General features: G+C 35.8%; 1 protein-coding gene across 1 annotated transcript; it reads right to left on the bottom strand.

Annotated features, from left to right (window-relative positions):
- Window positions 1-10,112: 10,112 nt before the first annotated feature.
- On the bottom strand, window positions 10,113-11,291 carry LOC108998399 (ethylene-responsive transcription factor CRF2-like). Its single transcript, XM_035683818.1, has one exon. It carries the CDS (start codon window positions 11,058-11,060, stop codon window positions 10,263-10,265), a length of 798 nt encoding a protein of 265 aa, XP_035539711.1. The 5' UTR covers window positions 11,061-11,291; the 3' UTR covers window positions 10,113-10,262.
- Window positions 11,292-18,576: the final 7,285 nt, after the last annotated feature.

Here is an 18,576-nt window from a genome sequence, read left to right as displayed (position 1 = left end):
ACTGGATTAGATAATCGGTTTGGTGTACATTTTGTCTCGATCAAGCCTACCTTGTGCGTGCTTGTGCTAGCTATACCTTCGAGGCCTAGCTTGTACTTCCAAAACAGTAATAATAGATATAGTCATAGAATATGCAAGTTTCGTACAATAATTTTTTTAAAAAAATAGATTTATTATTAAAAACTTAGTTTTTTTTCTATAGATCTTATATTTATTTATTTTTTTAAAAGAAATTATACGGTACTTATATACTACATAATTGTAAATATCATTTCTCATATTTTAAACGACCAAGTTAATGGCTAAGCAGGAATATTGTGTACAAGGAGCACCTCCACTTGCAGTACAAGCGGCGATGGATCCAGCACACATCCACTTGCACTGCACTCTACGCACGAAAACAATTCAAAAAAAAAAATAGGTCACTTTTACTACTGTCCTTCTGAATTATGCATATGAGAATGATCCTCACACCATTTTGGCTTTTGTTTTCGAAACTTGTTCTTTATTTCCTTCCATATCTCTGAAACAACGTTAGTTGTGGGGCCTCTCACAGCCCCTAGCCCGCCCCAGATATAATAAACTCAAGCAAAAATGCAGCCCCACCTGAGCACCTGCATTCATTCTGGCTGCTGCCCCCTTATTCTGTCTTCTTTACGTGTGGATTGAACAACTATAATACTCTGTAATTATGCCCTTTTCATGCAATAAACACGACTGAATGGACTGCCCCCTTATCAGTCCATTAATTAGTCCGTACACACCTTCGTCCGTTTAGCATTATTCATATATATATATATATATATATATATATATACACGTATATGTTATACGTACGTATATGCAATGCAAGTACTGTTTTTGACTTGGAAAACCCTTTCCACATTTTATGCATCCTGTACCAACCATAAAGGCCTGCGCATTGCTAAATTTACGAATCCACACCTTCGCAATTTTGAGCAGTAACGCATTAAAAGAGTGAAAAAACGGAGAGAGAGAACCTTTGCTTAATATTTGCTCGAGTGAGGCTTGAGCAAATATCATACAGATTGTCCGTTCGACTCTTCGCTCAAGTGTGGCTCGAGCGATATTCACACAGATTGTTCGCTCGAGCCTTCGCTCGAGTGTGGCTTGAGTGGACGTTCAGTTTTGTCTTTTATTTATTTTTAAAACCACAAACACGACTAGACACATTTTTTTTCCTTTTTAATGTGTTTCCAGTGTGTACATAATTTTCAGAACATGTTAAATGATAGTTATTTGTTAATTGTTTCAGATTATTTTCATAGCTAATTATGGATTCCACACCACGATTGTCTACAAGAGGATGACGTACAGAAGATGTTGATATGCTTAATAAGGAGGAGTTGATGAATGTTGAGGCTAATCGACTAGCACGGTCGAGTAAAAAAAGATCGTGGACATAAAAACATTTCACTAAAGTTCTCGGTGATCGTGAGAACCCACATGCTCGATGCCATTATTGTGGACAATAATGCGATTATAATTAAAAGAAGCAAAGTACATCAATATTAATAGCACATCTTACGGGCTGCTAATGGTATAAGATACAGAAAGGGTTGGTGGCAACTGAACAAAAGAAGCAGAGTTATGAGACTTCTACAGCCACTGATGGCACGTAGATTAAGAAGATTTCAATCCCTCAATATAATGAGAATATGTTAAGGGATGTTCTTGTAGAGATAATCATCATTAATGATATGCCTTTTATCAAGGTCGACAAAGCAGGCTTCCGCAAATTTGTGCATACTTTAGAGCCACAATTTTCCATACATTCATGGTATACGGTGATGCGTGATTGTTTGAAGATGCATGTCAAAGAGAAGGCATTGATGAAGGAAATGTTTGTTACCACTAGTCAAAGAGTGTCATTTACGACTGATACGTGGACCTCCATATAGAATGTGGGTTACATGTGTATCACAACCCACTTTGAGTGGGCGTTACAGAAGCCGATTATCGGCTTCAAAGAAATTGTTAATCACAATGGTTCATTCATTGGCAAGGAGATGGATGACTGTATAAAGGATTGAGGAATCAGAAAAATACTTTGTATCACGTTTGACAATGCCAGTGCAAATGATACTATCATTGATTGGTTCAAGTGGAATACGATAATAAAAGAGGATATCATTCGTGAGCACCAATTTATCCACGTTCGATATTGTGCTCATATCATCAACTTCATAGTTTTTGAGGGGTTGAAGGAGGTTGATGATTTCATTACTAAAGTCTGGAACCTTATGAGATATGTGAGGGCTTCCACCCAGCAGCTCTGCTAGTTTAAGGTAATAGTCAAACACCTTGAGATCTCATCTTTTAGTATGTTGCAACTGAACGTTTTGACTCGATGGAACTCTACATACATGATGTTGAATGTAGCGTAGAAGTACCAACCAACGTTCGAGCGGATGGAGGTCAAGAATGGCGGCATGAGGTATGCTTTGCTGGAGTCAATTGGGGGAAGAAGAGGGCTCAATGCGCTGAACACAATTGATTGGGTCAATGTTATGTATTTTATTCAATTTTTGAAATTATTTTATGACATAACTATATGGATATCTGGGATAAAATATCCTACTGCGAACGTGTACTTCGAGAAGCTCTCGGTGCTTTTTGACTACTTGCAACAGAGTCATGTTGATAGTGTGGGTTTGTTGCTTGCTATGACTATGAGGATGAAATATAAATATAATAAATATTGAGGGGATGTTGGAAAGATAAATAGATTATTATTTATGACTGCGATCCTTGACTCCCGATATAAGTTGGTGATTCCAGAATCTTGGATTAGGGACGTCCTCGGTGATGAGGACACTGATCATTTATTACCAAGCTTAAATGTGATCTTAATGATTTATATAGTCATTACAACAGTAGTGGTCAGTCTTTAACCGGAGGTGATAGCTCCTCATCCTCGACCGGCTCGACATCTTCCTTAGATCACACACATGCATAGAGTTCAAATTTATTGCGACTACGAAGGTATCATCAAAACCGTGCATTGAGGAATATTATGCAGTGTAAGTCTGAGTTTGAGCATTACTTTATGGAGAGAAATGATAGTTGCAGTCATGAGTGTGCAAGTGTCAGGCAATCACTTTGAAAAAAATGAATAAATACGAGACCCACATGAAAAAAAATTAATTTTTTAAATATAGTAGATCCCATCTTTTTAAAGCGACTGCACGGTGCTTACACACTCCACGACCATTACTCCTTTATGGAAGATGTTGAGGCACCTAGTGAGACATTCCAGATATTAACTTAGTGGAAGGTGAATTCTGGTAAGTTTTCAATCCTCTCCCGAATAGCGAGGAATGTACTAGCTATTCCTATCACTGCAGTTGCCTCTCAATCAGCGTTTAGCACCGAAGGTCATGTCTCACATGCTTGTCGGACTTCATTATCTCCAACCACCTTTGAGGCCCTCGTTTGCACACAAATCTGGTTAAGTTCAATGCCCATTAGAGTAGATATCATTGATACCGAGAGCTATAGGCTTGAATCAGGTAACTTTATGGTTGTAAATGATTATTTACATAATTTTAATGTTTTCATTATTTAATTTATAATTTATATAATTTTGTAGACCTAGTTGTGAACCTCAAACTAATTGTGGATGACTGAGACGGATGCACCGTGGGATGGAGAACCCCTAACCCCTTTATCGGTGAGAAACTCAATATCATGATTACCATCATGTAAAACTCGTCAGAATTATAGGTGGAGGTGAGTTCATAATGTGTCTTATTTTATGTCATCTATCACTTGGCTGATGGTTTAGATTCTATCATTCTACAAGTCTATAGTTAAATGACTAAAGAAAATATAGTGTATCTGATCAGTAAAACTTCATGCACGAAATCACTATCAAGTATCGAGAATCGAGTCGACGAGCCATCGACTCAAATGCATGGGTTGTCAGGACTGATGTGGGGGACTGTGGCTATTTGAATCAAATCTATGACATTATTTATATTTTGGTGTTGTAAGTTTAACTTTATTGCGAATTTGTAATTTTAAATTTAAATTTATCGTTTGCACACATTAAATCACTTATTTTTGTATTGTACATTTTTTTTAAAGAAGAGTAGGAAATCACATTTCCAATAGTGAACCCCTCCTGAATTTATTAATAAAGTTCTCACTTATGGTGGAGGAATACCGTGGTAACAATCAAGGCCCATGGGAAAACCCAACAAGACCGCAACCAAGAAAACATTCTATGACAATCCTATGGAATGATTAAGAAAACAAAACCACAAAAAACCAGACAACTAGCATCTTAAAGATGGGAGGGCTAAGAAATCTAAATGGAACAATCCTCTGAGAATCTGAGGCATATCATAATTATTAGAAAAAACCAACTCAGCGCCTGAGGCCCCTTCCTTGGCTAACCAATCCGCCACCATACTACCTTCACTAAACACATGTTGAAATCGGCAATGCATAGTGCGAGACAATCCAACAAGTTCTTCCCAAAAATCCTCTAGGTACCACACACCACATCTTCCTCTATTCCACCAAAAAATAACCACCATCGAATCCATTTCTACTATCACATTAGAAATATGTAAATATTTATAAATTCTCAAACCTTGAAGGAGCGCTAGAAGTTCTGCTTTGTTATTAGAATCGAAACCAATATGAGAGGCATAAGCTTGGACAAGACAATCTGAGTCATTTCGAATAACCCCACCAATGCCACAAGTGCCCGAATTTCCCAGACAACTACCATCTGTATTCAATTTGTACCATCCCGATAGTGGTTTTAACCACTTAACCACTTTGGAACAAGGAGCTTTAGGCATAACCGGCTTAATCCGCAAGGCCTCTAGAATCATGCCATCCTGGCGAGACAAATTAATAGGATTCTTTGATGCATGACAAAGGGAACCTAGCCACACACAAATAGAATGAACAACAGCTTCATGAGTTTCCAAAATACCTTCCATACGTGCAAGGCATCTTCTCCTCCATAGGCGCCAAGTAACAATGATGGGAAAGATGTCCACTATAAAACCCACCTGAGAAGAAGAGCTAGCACGCCTAAACCAAGACCCAAAATTCTGCGTCCAAGATCTGCCAAGAGGATTACCAAACAGAGTGCCAAAAAATGACCATACTTTTTTTGGAAAATCACCCTAAAAAAGCACATGATTAATATCTTCAAGATGACCTACATCACAACAATCACATTTGGAAACAAGAGGAATACCAATTCGACGAAATCTTTCATCTACGCTCAAGGCCATGTGTCAAGCCCTCCAAAAATGTATAGACATTTTTAATGGAAGACTTTTATGCCAAATCCAATTATGCCAACCAAGAATAGAACCTCTAATAAGAATACAATGCCAAGCAGATTTAGAAGAGAACATACTTGACTCTGTAGGAGTCCAAACAAGCATATCCTTTCCAGAAGAAGGTCCAGATAAAGAGACTAAAATATCATCCACCTTCTTCTGCCCAATTAAGTTGTCCATAAGATCCACATCCCACTATCCAACAACTTGCACTCTTTAACTTTTAGCATGGGTGAACTCACTTATGGCATGTCATTAATTAAGGGAACATTATCCCTCCACTTGTCATACTAGAAAAAAAATCTCTCATTCTCTAAGTTTCCACTTAGAATTATTCAGCAATAGCGGGATACAATTAGCAACCATTCTCCAAAATCTAGACCCTTTGGTGCCCTCTATTAAAAACCAAGGCTTTGAGCCCACATATTTTGCTTTGAAAAAATTAGCCTATAGAGAAGTACCTTGTAAAATATTCCAAGCAAAACGCATATGTAAGGCTCTCTGAATATCTTGGAGATGCCGTAACCCAAGACCACCTTCCTCCATAGGGGTGCAAAGATGTTCCCAAGCCACACATTTCTTTTTATCTCTCCCATCGAACTCTCCCCAAAAGAAGGAGCTCATCAACCTATGAAGCTTGGTGATAGTAACTTGAGGGACCTGTAAAATAGCTGTTGATAATTGATACGTGAAGTTGGGGCTTGGATTGTTGTTGGGTTGCATATGCATTTATACATAGGATTACATGAAGATAATTTAATCATGTATAAAATGCTCAAATTTGGTGGATTCCTACACTCTACCTCTCGTTTTAAACTAGTGCCCACGAAGTGCTTGTTTTTATGTCTCAATCAAACTACTTCATTCATTTTATCATAATTTTACTTGCATTCATGCTTATACATCATATGCATTTAATCCATGAAAAGTTGAGACACATGAGAGTTATGAGTTTTGTAAAATTAGTGACAAAAAGGGGGAGATATATTGGAAGATTGATTTACTTCGGGTATTATGAAATTCGTATTGTGAATTTTAAGGAGAGTTTGAGTAAGTGTGTTGTTGAGGGGGAGTTGAATGAATTTTTATTATTCTGATTAATAAAGTTTAATATTGAGGGGGAGAACTAAAATATGGATATAATTCAACTTCAAGATTAGAACATGCTTAGATTTTAAATCTTGTGAAATTTAATCTTAGTCATTGTTTTATGCCATTATTTTTTGCCTTGAATCTCTACTCGGTCTCTTGGTCTACTGTTTGTGCTGTTGACAGGTTTTATATTAAATTCATCAAGTTGATATTGTCACCAATCCGCCACAGGAGGAGATTGTTGATGTAAAAGTTTGTTCACTAGGATTAGATGACTAGGACCTATTTGAATTATTGGATGAATGTAATTTATCTTTATCTTTATCTATGAATATTTAAATTCAAGGATAGATAGATTAATAGATAAAAGTTTGTCTTTATCTTTATCTATAAATATTTGAATTCTAAGATAAGTGGTTGAATAGATAAAGGTTCAAAAGACTTTTGATCTGGATAGAAGATTCAAAAAGAAGATATCAAGCAGAAAGAATTTCAAACTATCAAGAAGATATCAAATAGTCATCTGATGAAACTTCAGCGCTGGCCGTTAGTAGTCCGTCAATAGCGTAAAAAAATTATAATTGAATGTAACTGTCAGCATAATTGGATAACCACTAAGCAGCTTATTTAAAGAGACTTCGGCTGAAGGTTTCATTGATCTTTTGGATCAGTGTTTATGTTGAGAGCTTGGAGATTTGAGAGAGATCCAAGTGCTTGAGGTTGTGAGAATTCTTGTTAAGGATTTCTCTTTTCGAGTGTGTACTTACTCCATGTCGGAGTGGAAGTGATCAAGTTCAGCCACTGGAGTTCTAGGGAAGTTAATAGGTTGAAAATCGCGAGAGGTTCTGACTACTATTGCAGTAGAAGACAAATGAGTCATTTGTCTGGTCAAGTAAGAGAGTCAAGTTACAAAGGTTTTGTAATTGAGATTTACTTGTAATTGATTTTCAAATAATAAAATTGATTTTCTTGGGTTTAGCTGTCCCGTAGGGTTTTACGTTTAGAGATTTTTTTAAAGAGTTTCCCTTCGTAACCAAAATTGGTATTATACACTTTGTTTATTTTTTTATATTTGATTGTCTATCAAATTATTACTTAATTAACAACTAACCAATTTATTGAGTGAATTGATAGATATTTCTATTACGTTACAGAGGTACTTGGGTAATTTCAATAGTAAAGAGGTGAATCGCCATGCTAGATACAACATGCCTTAACATAATTAGTTTTCCACCAAAAGATAATAGTCGCATCTTCCAATCACTGATTTTTTGCCTCACTTTATCCACCATGCCTTCTAGATAAGACTGCTTAAGGTGCCCCAGAATACTCGAAACACCTAGATATTTAAAAGGAAAAGTCCATTCCATGAACCCAGTACGACGTAAAAGACTCCGCTTGCGCATAGGGGAAGTTTTTTCCGAACAATATAATGTTGATTTCTGAATATTGATAGACTGACCCAACCACCTCTCATATTAAGTCAGAATGTTTTGAAGTATTCGAACCAATCTCTGACTTCTATTAGAAAAAATCATTACATCATCAACATATATCAAATGAGAAATAGTAGGCATATCTCGAGCTTGATAGAAATGACCAAATTTATTATCTCTCACGCTGCCATGAATCATTCGGAATAGGACCTCTTTCTGAATGATAAATAGATAAGGTGACAAAGAATCCCCTTGACGAAGACCACGGCCTTCCGGGAATAAACCCTTGATCGTGTCGTTCATCATAATCGAAAACCAAGGGTTAGAAATACAACTATTCAACAAGTCACAGAATTGAGAAGAAAAACCAAACCTTCGCAAGACTGTAATCAGAAAAGCCCTATCCACACAATCATAAGCTTTCGCCATATCCGCTTTCAACATAATATTTCCCCCATGAACCATTTCCTGGGTGAGAATAATGTTCTCAAAGATACTTCTTCCAGGGATAAAGGCTCCTTGCTCCGAAGATATCAGGCGAGGTAGGAGACCTGTTAATCGATTCACAATAATATTGGAACCAATTTTATAAAAAACAGAACAAAGGCTAATGAGGCGAAATTTATCAAAGCCTATAGGCAAATCCACAATAGTTTAGATTTTTTAATTTTTTTAATTTTTTTTTTTTACATTATCTTGTCTTTTCTTTAAAAAATATTTTTAAACAGTGATGGGTCAATAATTGGGCATTGGATAGTGGGCTATGAGCCCATGCTCAATCCGAGTAGCTAGGGCAAGCTCACATGTACTCCGATCGAAGTTGGAGTCAGAGATGATTTATACCTCTAACCCCAGTCAGAGTCGGAGGTCAAAGGTGGACATTTCGACTCGGTCGGAATCAGAGCCCACCCCTACCTTTGATTGTTTATTTTTTTATTTAATGATTAAGAAATTATTTTTTAATATATTTATCTAATTTTATTTTTTAAAATATTTAAATAGCTTAACAAATTGTATAAAAAAAGCAAAAAAAAATTGTCTTACCGATGAGATTCTCGGCGGTGGCTCTAGCAGCACCATTAATAATTGTGGTTGCAGACTGCATCTTTGTTGTTGACCTTTCACCATGTATAAAAATCATAGTACTGAACATTAATAACATGCATGGACCATCCTCTTCTGTTACACGAGTGGCCAACAACACTCAATATTAACACCATATTTTATGGCTCTCAAGCCCCTAAGGCGGCCCACCCGTTTACCAGTGGAATTGAAGTGCCAGTTTTTTCATTTGACAAATAATTTCTACATGCCTCAATTATATAAATCTAATATAATCTTTTTTTTATAAATAAATGTCATCTTAAAAATTTAAAAAAAAAAAAACCTATTTTTTTACGTATAACTTATACATAATTTATCTATTTCAGACTTGTACCTAACAATATTCTTTTTATTCAAACTGTACTTTTTTATAATAGTCTCATGCTTCATTTGCTTCTAAATTTATCTTAATTTATCTCAATTCATCATTATAATTTTTTTAAATTTTAATATAAAATATAATAAATAATTTAACTTTTTTAAATCTTAAAATAATAATAATATTAAAAAATAATATTTTATCATCTCAACTCAACTCAATTTAAGATCTAAATGCAGCCAATCTCACTCTATTTAATATTGAGATTTCATATTGCGAGCAAAAATCTTAATACAAAGAAGAAAATCATCTCACATTTTTATCTAACTTGAAAGATTTCAAGCGATAAAGTAATGCATAAAGTAAGTCTTATATCGTTTATTACTCATATAATATTGTTTAGATAATATTTAATGTTGTAGGGTCTACTTCATCTTACACTTTCTCTGAATTAAATTCGGACAATAATTTTAAAAGAAATTTGATCCCGCATATTGTGATCATCTAAAAAGTTAAAATTATTGATATGCATAAGATTGCGGTTTCAAAGATGAAATAATTGAGATTAAAGTTAAAAGTTGAATAAAATATTATTAGAATATATATTTTTAATATTATTTTTATTTTAAAATTTTAAAAAATTGAATTATTTATTTTACTTTGCGTAGAGATTTGAAAAAGTTATAATTATTAAATGAGATAAGATGAGTTGAGAACAGTTGTGAAAACAAACGAGAGTTATAAAGTAATTATATATAATTGAAGATAATAAAATTATAAAAAAGTAAGGTAGACTTGTAAGAGAACTGGAAATAAGAATCCACGAGCAAATAATCAGGAGGGATGCATATTCACATTAGAAATTGATGATAGAGTAGTGATGGTTTTTTTTTTTTGAACATAATACTACTTTCATTAACAACAAGAGTAGTGATGGTTTTGATCTACAGAAGACAACGCTATTCACAAATCATATTTATTTCAACCCGAAAAGTATGCATCCACGTCCCATTTCAAGTCTTGTTCTAAATCTACTGAGATATCGATTAAATCTTCTCTTGAATATGTTTCTGGCAGCATCATTTCATCCAAAAGTATGAAATCTTTCAACATTTGTGGATCCAACCACAAGCAATCCTCCTTGCTTTCTTCAACTGCTCGTTGAGTAGAACTCGCCGGAGTAGTAGTGCTCACTGTGTTTCTCTCCGTATCAACTTTAGGCGTTGGAGGCGAAACCGGAGGTTTGACAAAGTTTGTGAGAGCGTTGGGGCCTCTGATGCGAATGGCAGCCTTGTCGTATACCATGGCTGCCTCTTCGGCTGTGTCGTACGTCCCGAGCCAAACCCTCGCCCGCCGGAGAGGGTCTCTGATTTCAGCCGCCCATCTACCCCATGGTCGTTTTCGAACGCCTCGGTACCTCTTACCATCCTGCAAAAACTGCTGCTTTGCCTGTGCCGGTGCCGGAGTAGTACTCTTTTCTTCTTTGGGCTGCTTTGGCCTCTGTTTCAGCTCTGCATTCTGTGGCTTTGCGTTAATGGCCGCGTAGTGCGAGAAATCACGGATTCTGATCTCGTACACGAGTCTCTTCACTCGGTACTGACGAAACGGCTTTTCGTCTTCCTCTTCACCGCTCGACGAGTCAGTAGCATCGGCATCCGTGACGGAGATCCGAACGAGTTTTGGTTTCTCGGCATTGGAAACCGGAAACTGTTTGGCAAGAGATTTCACGAGCTTATTCGTAACATTCCGATGCTCTGTGTACTTGACCAAATTATGCATCTCTCGAACAACAACAACAACGACAATTGTACCCAAAAAATTGATGGAATGCGGAGAAGGAACAGGAACTGGACGAATATAAAAGCATCTAAAACAGATATCTCAATGAATGAATTCAGGAATAAGGAAACTCTCGGAGAGAGACAGACAGAGAAGAGTGAGAAGCAGAGGAGTTACGAGGAGCACAGTAGAGTCCAAATTCCTAAAGCAGAGAATCACACTTTTATAGGAGAATCCGAATTGAATTGCCCAACTATTTTTCATTTATTATATTTAAATCTGCTTTACAAAAACAAAACAAAAAAACGATTGTTTACAGCCGGAGATTCCGGCGGCGACCGGTGCCATTCCATACGACTCGCCGCATCCCCGTGCTGTAACGGCTTGGTTTTGAACACGTGGCAATCCTGGCCAATTATATTCGTCGCAATAGAGTCGGAGATATGCGAGTCACGTGAGTGAGGAGGAGGGAGACCGGACCGTTCTGTTGAGTGTGACTTTCTTTCACTATTTAAAATATTAATTTATTTTTTAAACAAATGAGAAAACATTTTGAATCACAAACCTTTTCAAAGAAAACTACTCGTTAAAATTAAAACCAGGCGATTTCTTTTTCTTTTTCTTTGAGAGTTACAAATAACTATATTAATTTTGTAAAAAACAAAAATTATACTCATTAATTCTACATCACACATTTATTTAATAAAAAAATAAAAAATAAAAATGTAATATAGGAATTCTGAGTAGAATAACTCTTCTATAAAATAAAAATAATACTGATAAAAATGGTGATAATAATAAATGCATCTTCAAATTCACGTTGATGATAATTATAAATTTAAAAAAATAAAAAAAGTAAAAAGTAAAAACACATCAAAATTATAATTCATCATGAAAATTTTAAAAAAGCGTACATTAAAAAAATATATGCATTAAAAAAATACAAACTACTTTTCTTTGGAAAAGTAATTAAGATACTTGATGTTCTAAAATAAATAAATAATATATATTTGAAAAATATTAAATGATTTTTAGAAAAGTTGGCCTCCCAAGATGAGTGACCATCTCTCTTTTTTAAAAGTGAATTAATCCAAAAACATTTTCAGGTTTTTATTATTATTTGTTTTTTGTATTTTATATTAATTTTTCATTTTTTTTTATAAATATTTCATGAATATTATGCATTTTAAATAAATCAAATGCTAGTTTCTTATTAATGTTTTAAATTTTATTTTCTCGTGCTGACTATATATTTTTTTAAAAAATTTTTAGAATGCATACTATTTATAATGTCATACAGATGATCTGTAGTGTAAAAACTTTCAAATAAAATTATTCATATATATAATAAGACACGTGTCCTCTTATGGTTGATTATGATGTGGTATATAACTGTCACATTTTTATCGAGAGATTAAAGCACCATTTAGATAGTGAGATGAGATGAGATGAGATGGTTTTAGATAAAAGTTAAAAATTAAATAAAATATTATTAAAATATTTTGTTTTAATTTTAGTATTATTTTTAGATTTGAAAAAGTTGGGTTTATTTATTATATTTTGTGTGAAAATTTAAAAAATTTATAATAATTAGATGAAATGAAATGAGATGAAACTGTTTCTATATCTAAACATAGTCTAAATAAGTGATGGCGAATGGCTCATTTTAAAACCAATTTAAAATCAAACCCTAATTTCAAAATCTAAATCATAAACTTTTTAAATTTTAAATACCAGATTGAAAAAACTTAATAATAATTTTTCCTTAAATTTAAATATGTAAGGACAAGCAGCTAGTGATCATAAGATATTGGTTGGATCTGGGTAGGTGGAAAACGAAAAACTCACCTTTTTTTTTTTTCTTTTATCCTGATTAGTAAGTAATTTTTGTGCTCCATCAATGTTTTACCATTCTCTTCACGTGATCCGACCTTGTTTTTCATCCCAATAATTCACATCCTTTAAAAAAATAATAATAATTAATTTAAATTTAAGGGTGACTTTAAAAAGAATAAACAAAATCATTAGATCAATCAATGCCTTTGGAGATTCTGAAAGTTGAGACTCAAAACAAAGCCTGGGATTGAAGACAGACGACCACATGAATCGCGACATGTTATCATAGCATCTGCAAATAAGCTGTGTTGTGATTAAGGTTTGGATTTAGAGATGAGTTGAGATAATTTGAAAATGAATTTCAATCACACCGGAGAAAAAAATTGGGAATTCGATCGGGAAAGGGGAGGAAGTGGACGTGGAACAAGATGGAGTGGGTTGGGGCACTTTTCTTTGGGTGAAAGTTTTGATTGACCTCACTAAACCTATAACGAGAGGCAGATCAATTACAGTAAATGGACCTAAGATCTGGATTCCATTAAAGTATGAGAAATTACCCAAAGTTTGTTTCCAATCTGCTTGAATTGTTCATGAGAGGAAGAATTGCTAGTCAACTGAAAACAAAAAAATTTCTTTGATTCAGCTCGGGCCGTGGTTGAGAGGTGAGGCCCCAGGAAGAAGGTGCGCTGAATCAATTCATAAGTCTAGTAGAAGAGATGATGTAGAGTTTCCAACTGACAGTTTCGGGAGAAATTCAAATTCCAGTGACGAAAACCTCGTTAGACTAAGTCAGACGAAGGATGCAGATTTGGAAACAGTAGAGAATCATGGAGCAAACAGAGATTAGGGCGAGAAATCTGGAGAAGATGAAGTCAATATGGCAAGTAACAGAATGAGAGAGGTTGAGTTTGAAAATGGAAATTATGGCTTTGGTAAAGGAAAGATTGACTCATGGCTTCTCAGAAGACTTGGTGGATCTCGTGACACCCAAAGGAATTAATGAAGATATTGGGGAGGGCCAATCTGGTATGTAGAAGGGTTGCTTGGGCGTTTTTCCTACTGGACCAGTTTCAGTGGAAATCCAAGCCTCAAACCCAGTCCACCTTGAACAAAAGGACGTTCCTTTGGTGATTCAAGACTTGGAGACAAACAACTAGCTCTCCCTCCAGCAACAAAATCCTATAGTGGAAGAATTGAGGCGAGGAACAATGATCAGGGATCCAAGAGACAACAAGAAAAGCAGAGATGCAACACTAAGGATAATTGGAAGAGGCGAGCCCATGCATCAGGTTCGATTTCTGGGTCTCCGAACCATAAGCCATGCAAAAATAGAAATCGAATAGATGAGGATAATCTACCTTCCTTAGGGGTGGTAAAAAGAAATAGAGTAGGGGGAGAATAAAATTGATTATGCTGAACTAGGTCTCTATCATCAACTTCCCAAAGAGGGGGAAAATCTTGAGATGGATACTAATAAAATTTTATCGGTGGAGGCTAGATTCCAGTCCTGCTAAGAGTAATGAAAATCATTGGTTGGAATTCCCGTGAGTTTGAGAACCCACAAAGAATTCGTGCTTTCTGTGACCTAGTCAGGAAGGAAGTTCCCATAATTCTCTTTTTGATGTTTGTGGTAAAAGTAGAGAAAAGGTTCACTCTGGGTTTTGAGTGTTGTTTGGCAATAGACAGTGTAGGTAGAAGTGGTGGGCTGTTATTCTAGAAAAACGAAGTTGATTTGACTATGACAAAATTTTCAAAGTATCACATTAATGCCTGTGTTAAAGAAGAAGGGGGTGATGGTAGGGAATGGAAGCTTACAGAAATTTATGGGAATCCAAATACACCCCACATGCATGAGACTTGGGACTTGATACGATCTTTTAGGGTCAGTAATGAAGCCTGGTTAATGTTTAGAGATTTTAATGAGATTCTGAGCAGTGATGAAAAAAGGGTGGAAAAGTTAGACTTGAGAAGCAAATGTATGATTTTAGATCCTTGTTGGATGACTATGAAGTGTATGACATGGGTTTTCTGGAGTAAAATTCACCTAGTGTAATAGAAGGGGTAGTCACAAAGCATAAGTGAAAGGTTCAATATATATGTTGCTAACCTGGAATGGAGTGTTATCCATGGTATTGCAGCACATTCAGACCATATCCCAATCATTTTCATGGTACGGCAGCAGATTTGAGGCGATGTGGGTGGAATCTACTGATTGTGAAAGAGTTATCATGGAGGCATAGGTGGCAAGCTCAGGTGCTTAAAAGGTGGAAAATGTGGTTGAGAAACTATCAAAGCGTAGTGCAAACCTTGAGGTCTGGAACAGGAAGGTCTTTGGACATATCAATAAGAACATTTAACAAAGTACAAGGAAAATCCAGCTACTTCAAGCTTCCGACCCCCACAGTACCAGAATTAAGGAAGCTCAAATGGACTTACAGATTTGGCTGGAAAGGGAAGAATTAATGTGGAGACAACGTTCAAAGGATTTGTGGCTATAATCAGGAAATCAAAACAAAAAATTCTTCCACAATAAAGCATTCTAAAGGAAGAAAAAAAATATGGCAGGAGGAGGAGGGGAAAGATGAGGTGATTCAATTTTTTTTTCAATAACCATTCACTACTTCAAACCGGAGGGGGAATTTGGATATTCTTGACGGCCTAGAGGGAAGAGGTAACGTAGAAATGAACAGGGAGCTCACTCAAACGTTTTCTTAAGAGGAAGTATGCACTTTTCAAATAGATGAATCCAATCAAAGCTTCTAGCACATATGGCACAGTGCCTATTTGCTATAAAAAATACTGGAGCATCGTGGGAAAGGATGTCACTGTAGCAGTTCTGGAGGCTTTAAACAATTTATGAGTTCCCAAATTCCATTAATCATACTCTCATTTCTCCGATTCCTAAGAAGAAGAAACCTAAGTTAGTTGCTAATTATAGACCAATTAGCATTTGTAATGTATTTTATAAACTGATCTATAAGATTATTGCAAATAGGCTTAAGGGGGTGCTACCTCATGTAATATCTTACTCTCAAAGTGTTTTTGTACCGGGTAGACTCATTTATGATAATGTCTTAGTTGCTTATGAGATTCTACATTAGTTGAGACAAAAGAGAAAAGGAAGAGAGGGTTATATGTCCCTAAGAGCACTGGCATTGGACTCATCAAATGAGTCCAATGTCCATAATTTGAAGAATTTAATGAAAAATACTCTGCATTGAATTCACTTTTTCCTTAAATCTTAAACTTTTAGCTACAGTGAAGTCTCTTCAATCGCCAAATTTAGCGACCTACTATTCAACATCTATACGGTTATTTTATTACGAAACAATTATTTCGCACGCAAAAGCCGTTCTCTTCCCTCTCTATTCTGCATTCTTCCTCTACCCCCGAAATCCCCAAATCCCCAATCCCTTTCGATTCCTCTCCTTTCCTTCTTCCTTTCCTCTCCTTTTCTTTCTTCCCGAATCGACGCATCTCCAGTTCTTTCTTCCCCCTTTTCTCTTCCTTCTTCCTCTACCCCGGAATCCCGAAATCCTCAAACCCATTTCCGATTCTTCCTCTCCCTTTCTTTCTTCCTCTCCTCTCCCTCTCTTTCTTCCCGAATCTGGCAAACCGTCTTCCCTCTCTTCTCTGTTTTCTTCTCCACCCCGAAACCCCCAAATCTCGACTTCCCGTTTCGATTCTTCCTCTCCCTTTCTTTCTTCCGCTCCCTTTCTTCCTCTCCTTTTCCTCCTGTTTTTCCCGAAGCTTGTATCATAAACTTTGCCGAGAAAGTGACCCGTGAATCTTCGTGAAGCAGATGTTGAAGTGCGTACGAGGTGTTTCAGGTGAAACACCACCTCCATCACCTCCATAGGCACACCGTCGCCGATCATTTCTCCCTTTGCTCCGAACGTTCTCCATCTCCGTGAGTTCACTCTCTCATATATATATATATATATATATATATATTAATCATATATGCATGTATGAAAAATTTTGCATGATTATTTATATGATTTTATATGACCTTTTTCTTGGGGCCGAATTGATTTTGTATGAATTTATATGATTTTATATGACCTTTTTCTTAGGGCCGAATTGATTTTGTATGAATTTATATGATCTTCATGTTAGTTTAGATGGTGGAGGAGGGGATTCGGCCCCATTTCTGGGGGGTTGTCAATGTTCTGTTCTTGCCAAGATATATGCTGCTTTTAGAGCTCTCTGTCTATGCCGTCCATGACTAGAACTTTTAGAGCTCTCTGTACCTGCCATCCATGCCTAATATTGAAGATATATGCTGATTGTGTATTAAGTTTTAGAGCTCTCTGTCCATGAAGTTTTAATTGCTGTCTTTAGGAAATCAAATTTTGTTAAGTTTTGATTGTGTATATTAAGCCTAGACAGAGTCTTTTTTCTGTGGGTCTGATGGCTTTATAACTGGTGATTCAGATAGCAAGGTATTGTTCATGCTTATATATTTGTTTGTGTACTTTTGCACACATTTATAACTGGTAATTGCTGTCTTGAAAGTTTTTTTTTTTTAAAATTCAATTTGGAGAGTTTTGTTGTCTTATTTACATTTGTGGCTGGGCAGTGGCTGCAAAAAACACGTGTAATTGAGTTCTGAAGTGGCTGGGCAGTCACTTCAATAGTTATTTGCCAAGCCCTACAATGTTGTTGATTGTTTCTTGCAAAAGCTGGAACCTCCTTGTTTTTTATTGAGAGTAAGAACTCCCGAGCCACTTATATTTCAAAATTTGAGGCCTTGTATAGGCAGTTATGCAAAAGGGTTTTGAAACATACAGATAAAAATGATTAAAAATAAAGTGGCTGGGCAGTCAACCTCTAGGGATAAAAATAAAGTGATTGAGAGTAAGAACTCCCTTAAATTAAGAAAGCCAACCTCTAGGGATAGTCTTAATGGCAATACACATTTAACTTGCAGGCTCTGTACTTGTTCAATCTACACGGATCCACTTGAGTAAAAAATAAAGTGCATCTTGTAATGTGAGGTCCGTGTGCCTATACTCGTGGAGTTGTGTATTTGAGTTGTATTTAGTGGCTGGGCAGCCACTATCTCTAATTCTGAACTTGTTGTTGTGTATTCAAGACTTGTATTTGAGTTGTATTTAGTGGCTGGGGAGCCACTATCTCTAATTAAAAATTTTTTGTTGTGTATCCAAGTTCTGTAGACTGAGTTGTATTTAGTGGCTGGGCAGCCACTATCTCTAATTAAAAATTTGTTGTTGTGTATTCAAGTTGTGTATTTGAGTTGTATTTACTGGTTGGGCAGCCACTATCTCTAATTCTGAACTTGTTGTTGTGTATTCAAGACTTGTATTTGAGTTGTATTTAGTGGCTGGGCAGCCACTATCTCTAATTAAAAATTTTTTGTTGTGTATCCAAGTTCTGTAGACTGAGTTGTATTTAGTGGCTGGGCAGCCACTATCTCTAATTAAAAATTTGTTGTGTATTCAAGTTGTGTATTTGAGTTGTATTTGAGTTTTATATGACCTTCTTCATGTTAATGATGTGTATAAACCAACATGCAACATGGTTTGATATTTTCTTAAAATATGCTTCCACTGCTTTGTTTTCTTGTGCTGAGTATTATCTTTTTTATTGTACTGCCTTGTATCTAATTTTTTGTGCTTATTGTGCTACCTTGTATCTATTGTTTGATTCTTAAAGG

Source organism: Juglans regia, chromosome 12 (genome assembly GCF_001411555.2).
Source record: "Juglans regia cultivar Chandler chromosome 12, Walnut 2.0, whole genome shotgun sequence".
NCBI classification, from domain to species: domain Eukaryota; kingdom Viridiplantae; phylum Streptophyta; class Magnoliopsida; order Fagales; family Juglandaceae; genus Juglans; species Juglans regia.
The sequence above is the reverse complement of the archived record's forward strand: the minus strand, read 5'-3'. Positions and strand labels throughout refer to the sequence as shown.

What these genes read in the sequence shown, in the direction of transcription:
- LOC108998399 (XM_035683818.1), bottom strand. Translation starts at nt 11,060, where the DNA reads ATGCATAATTTGGTCAAGTACACAGAGCATCGGAATGTTACGAATAAG.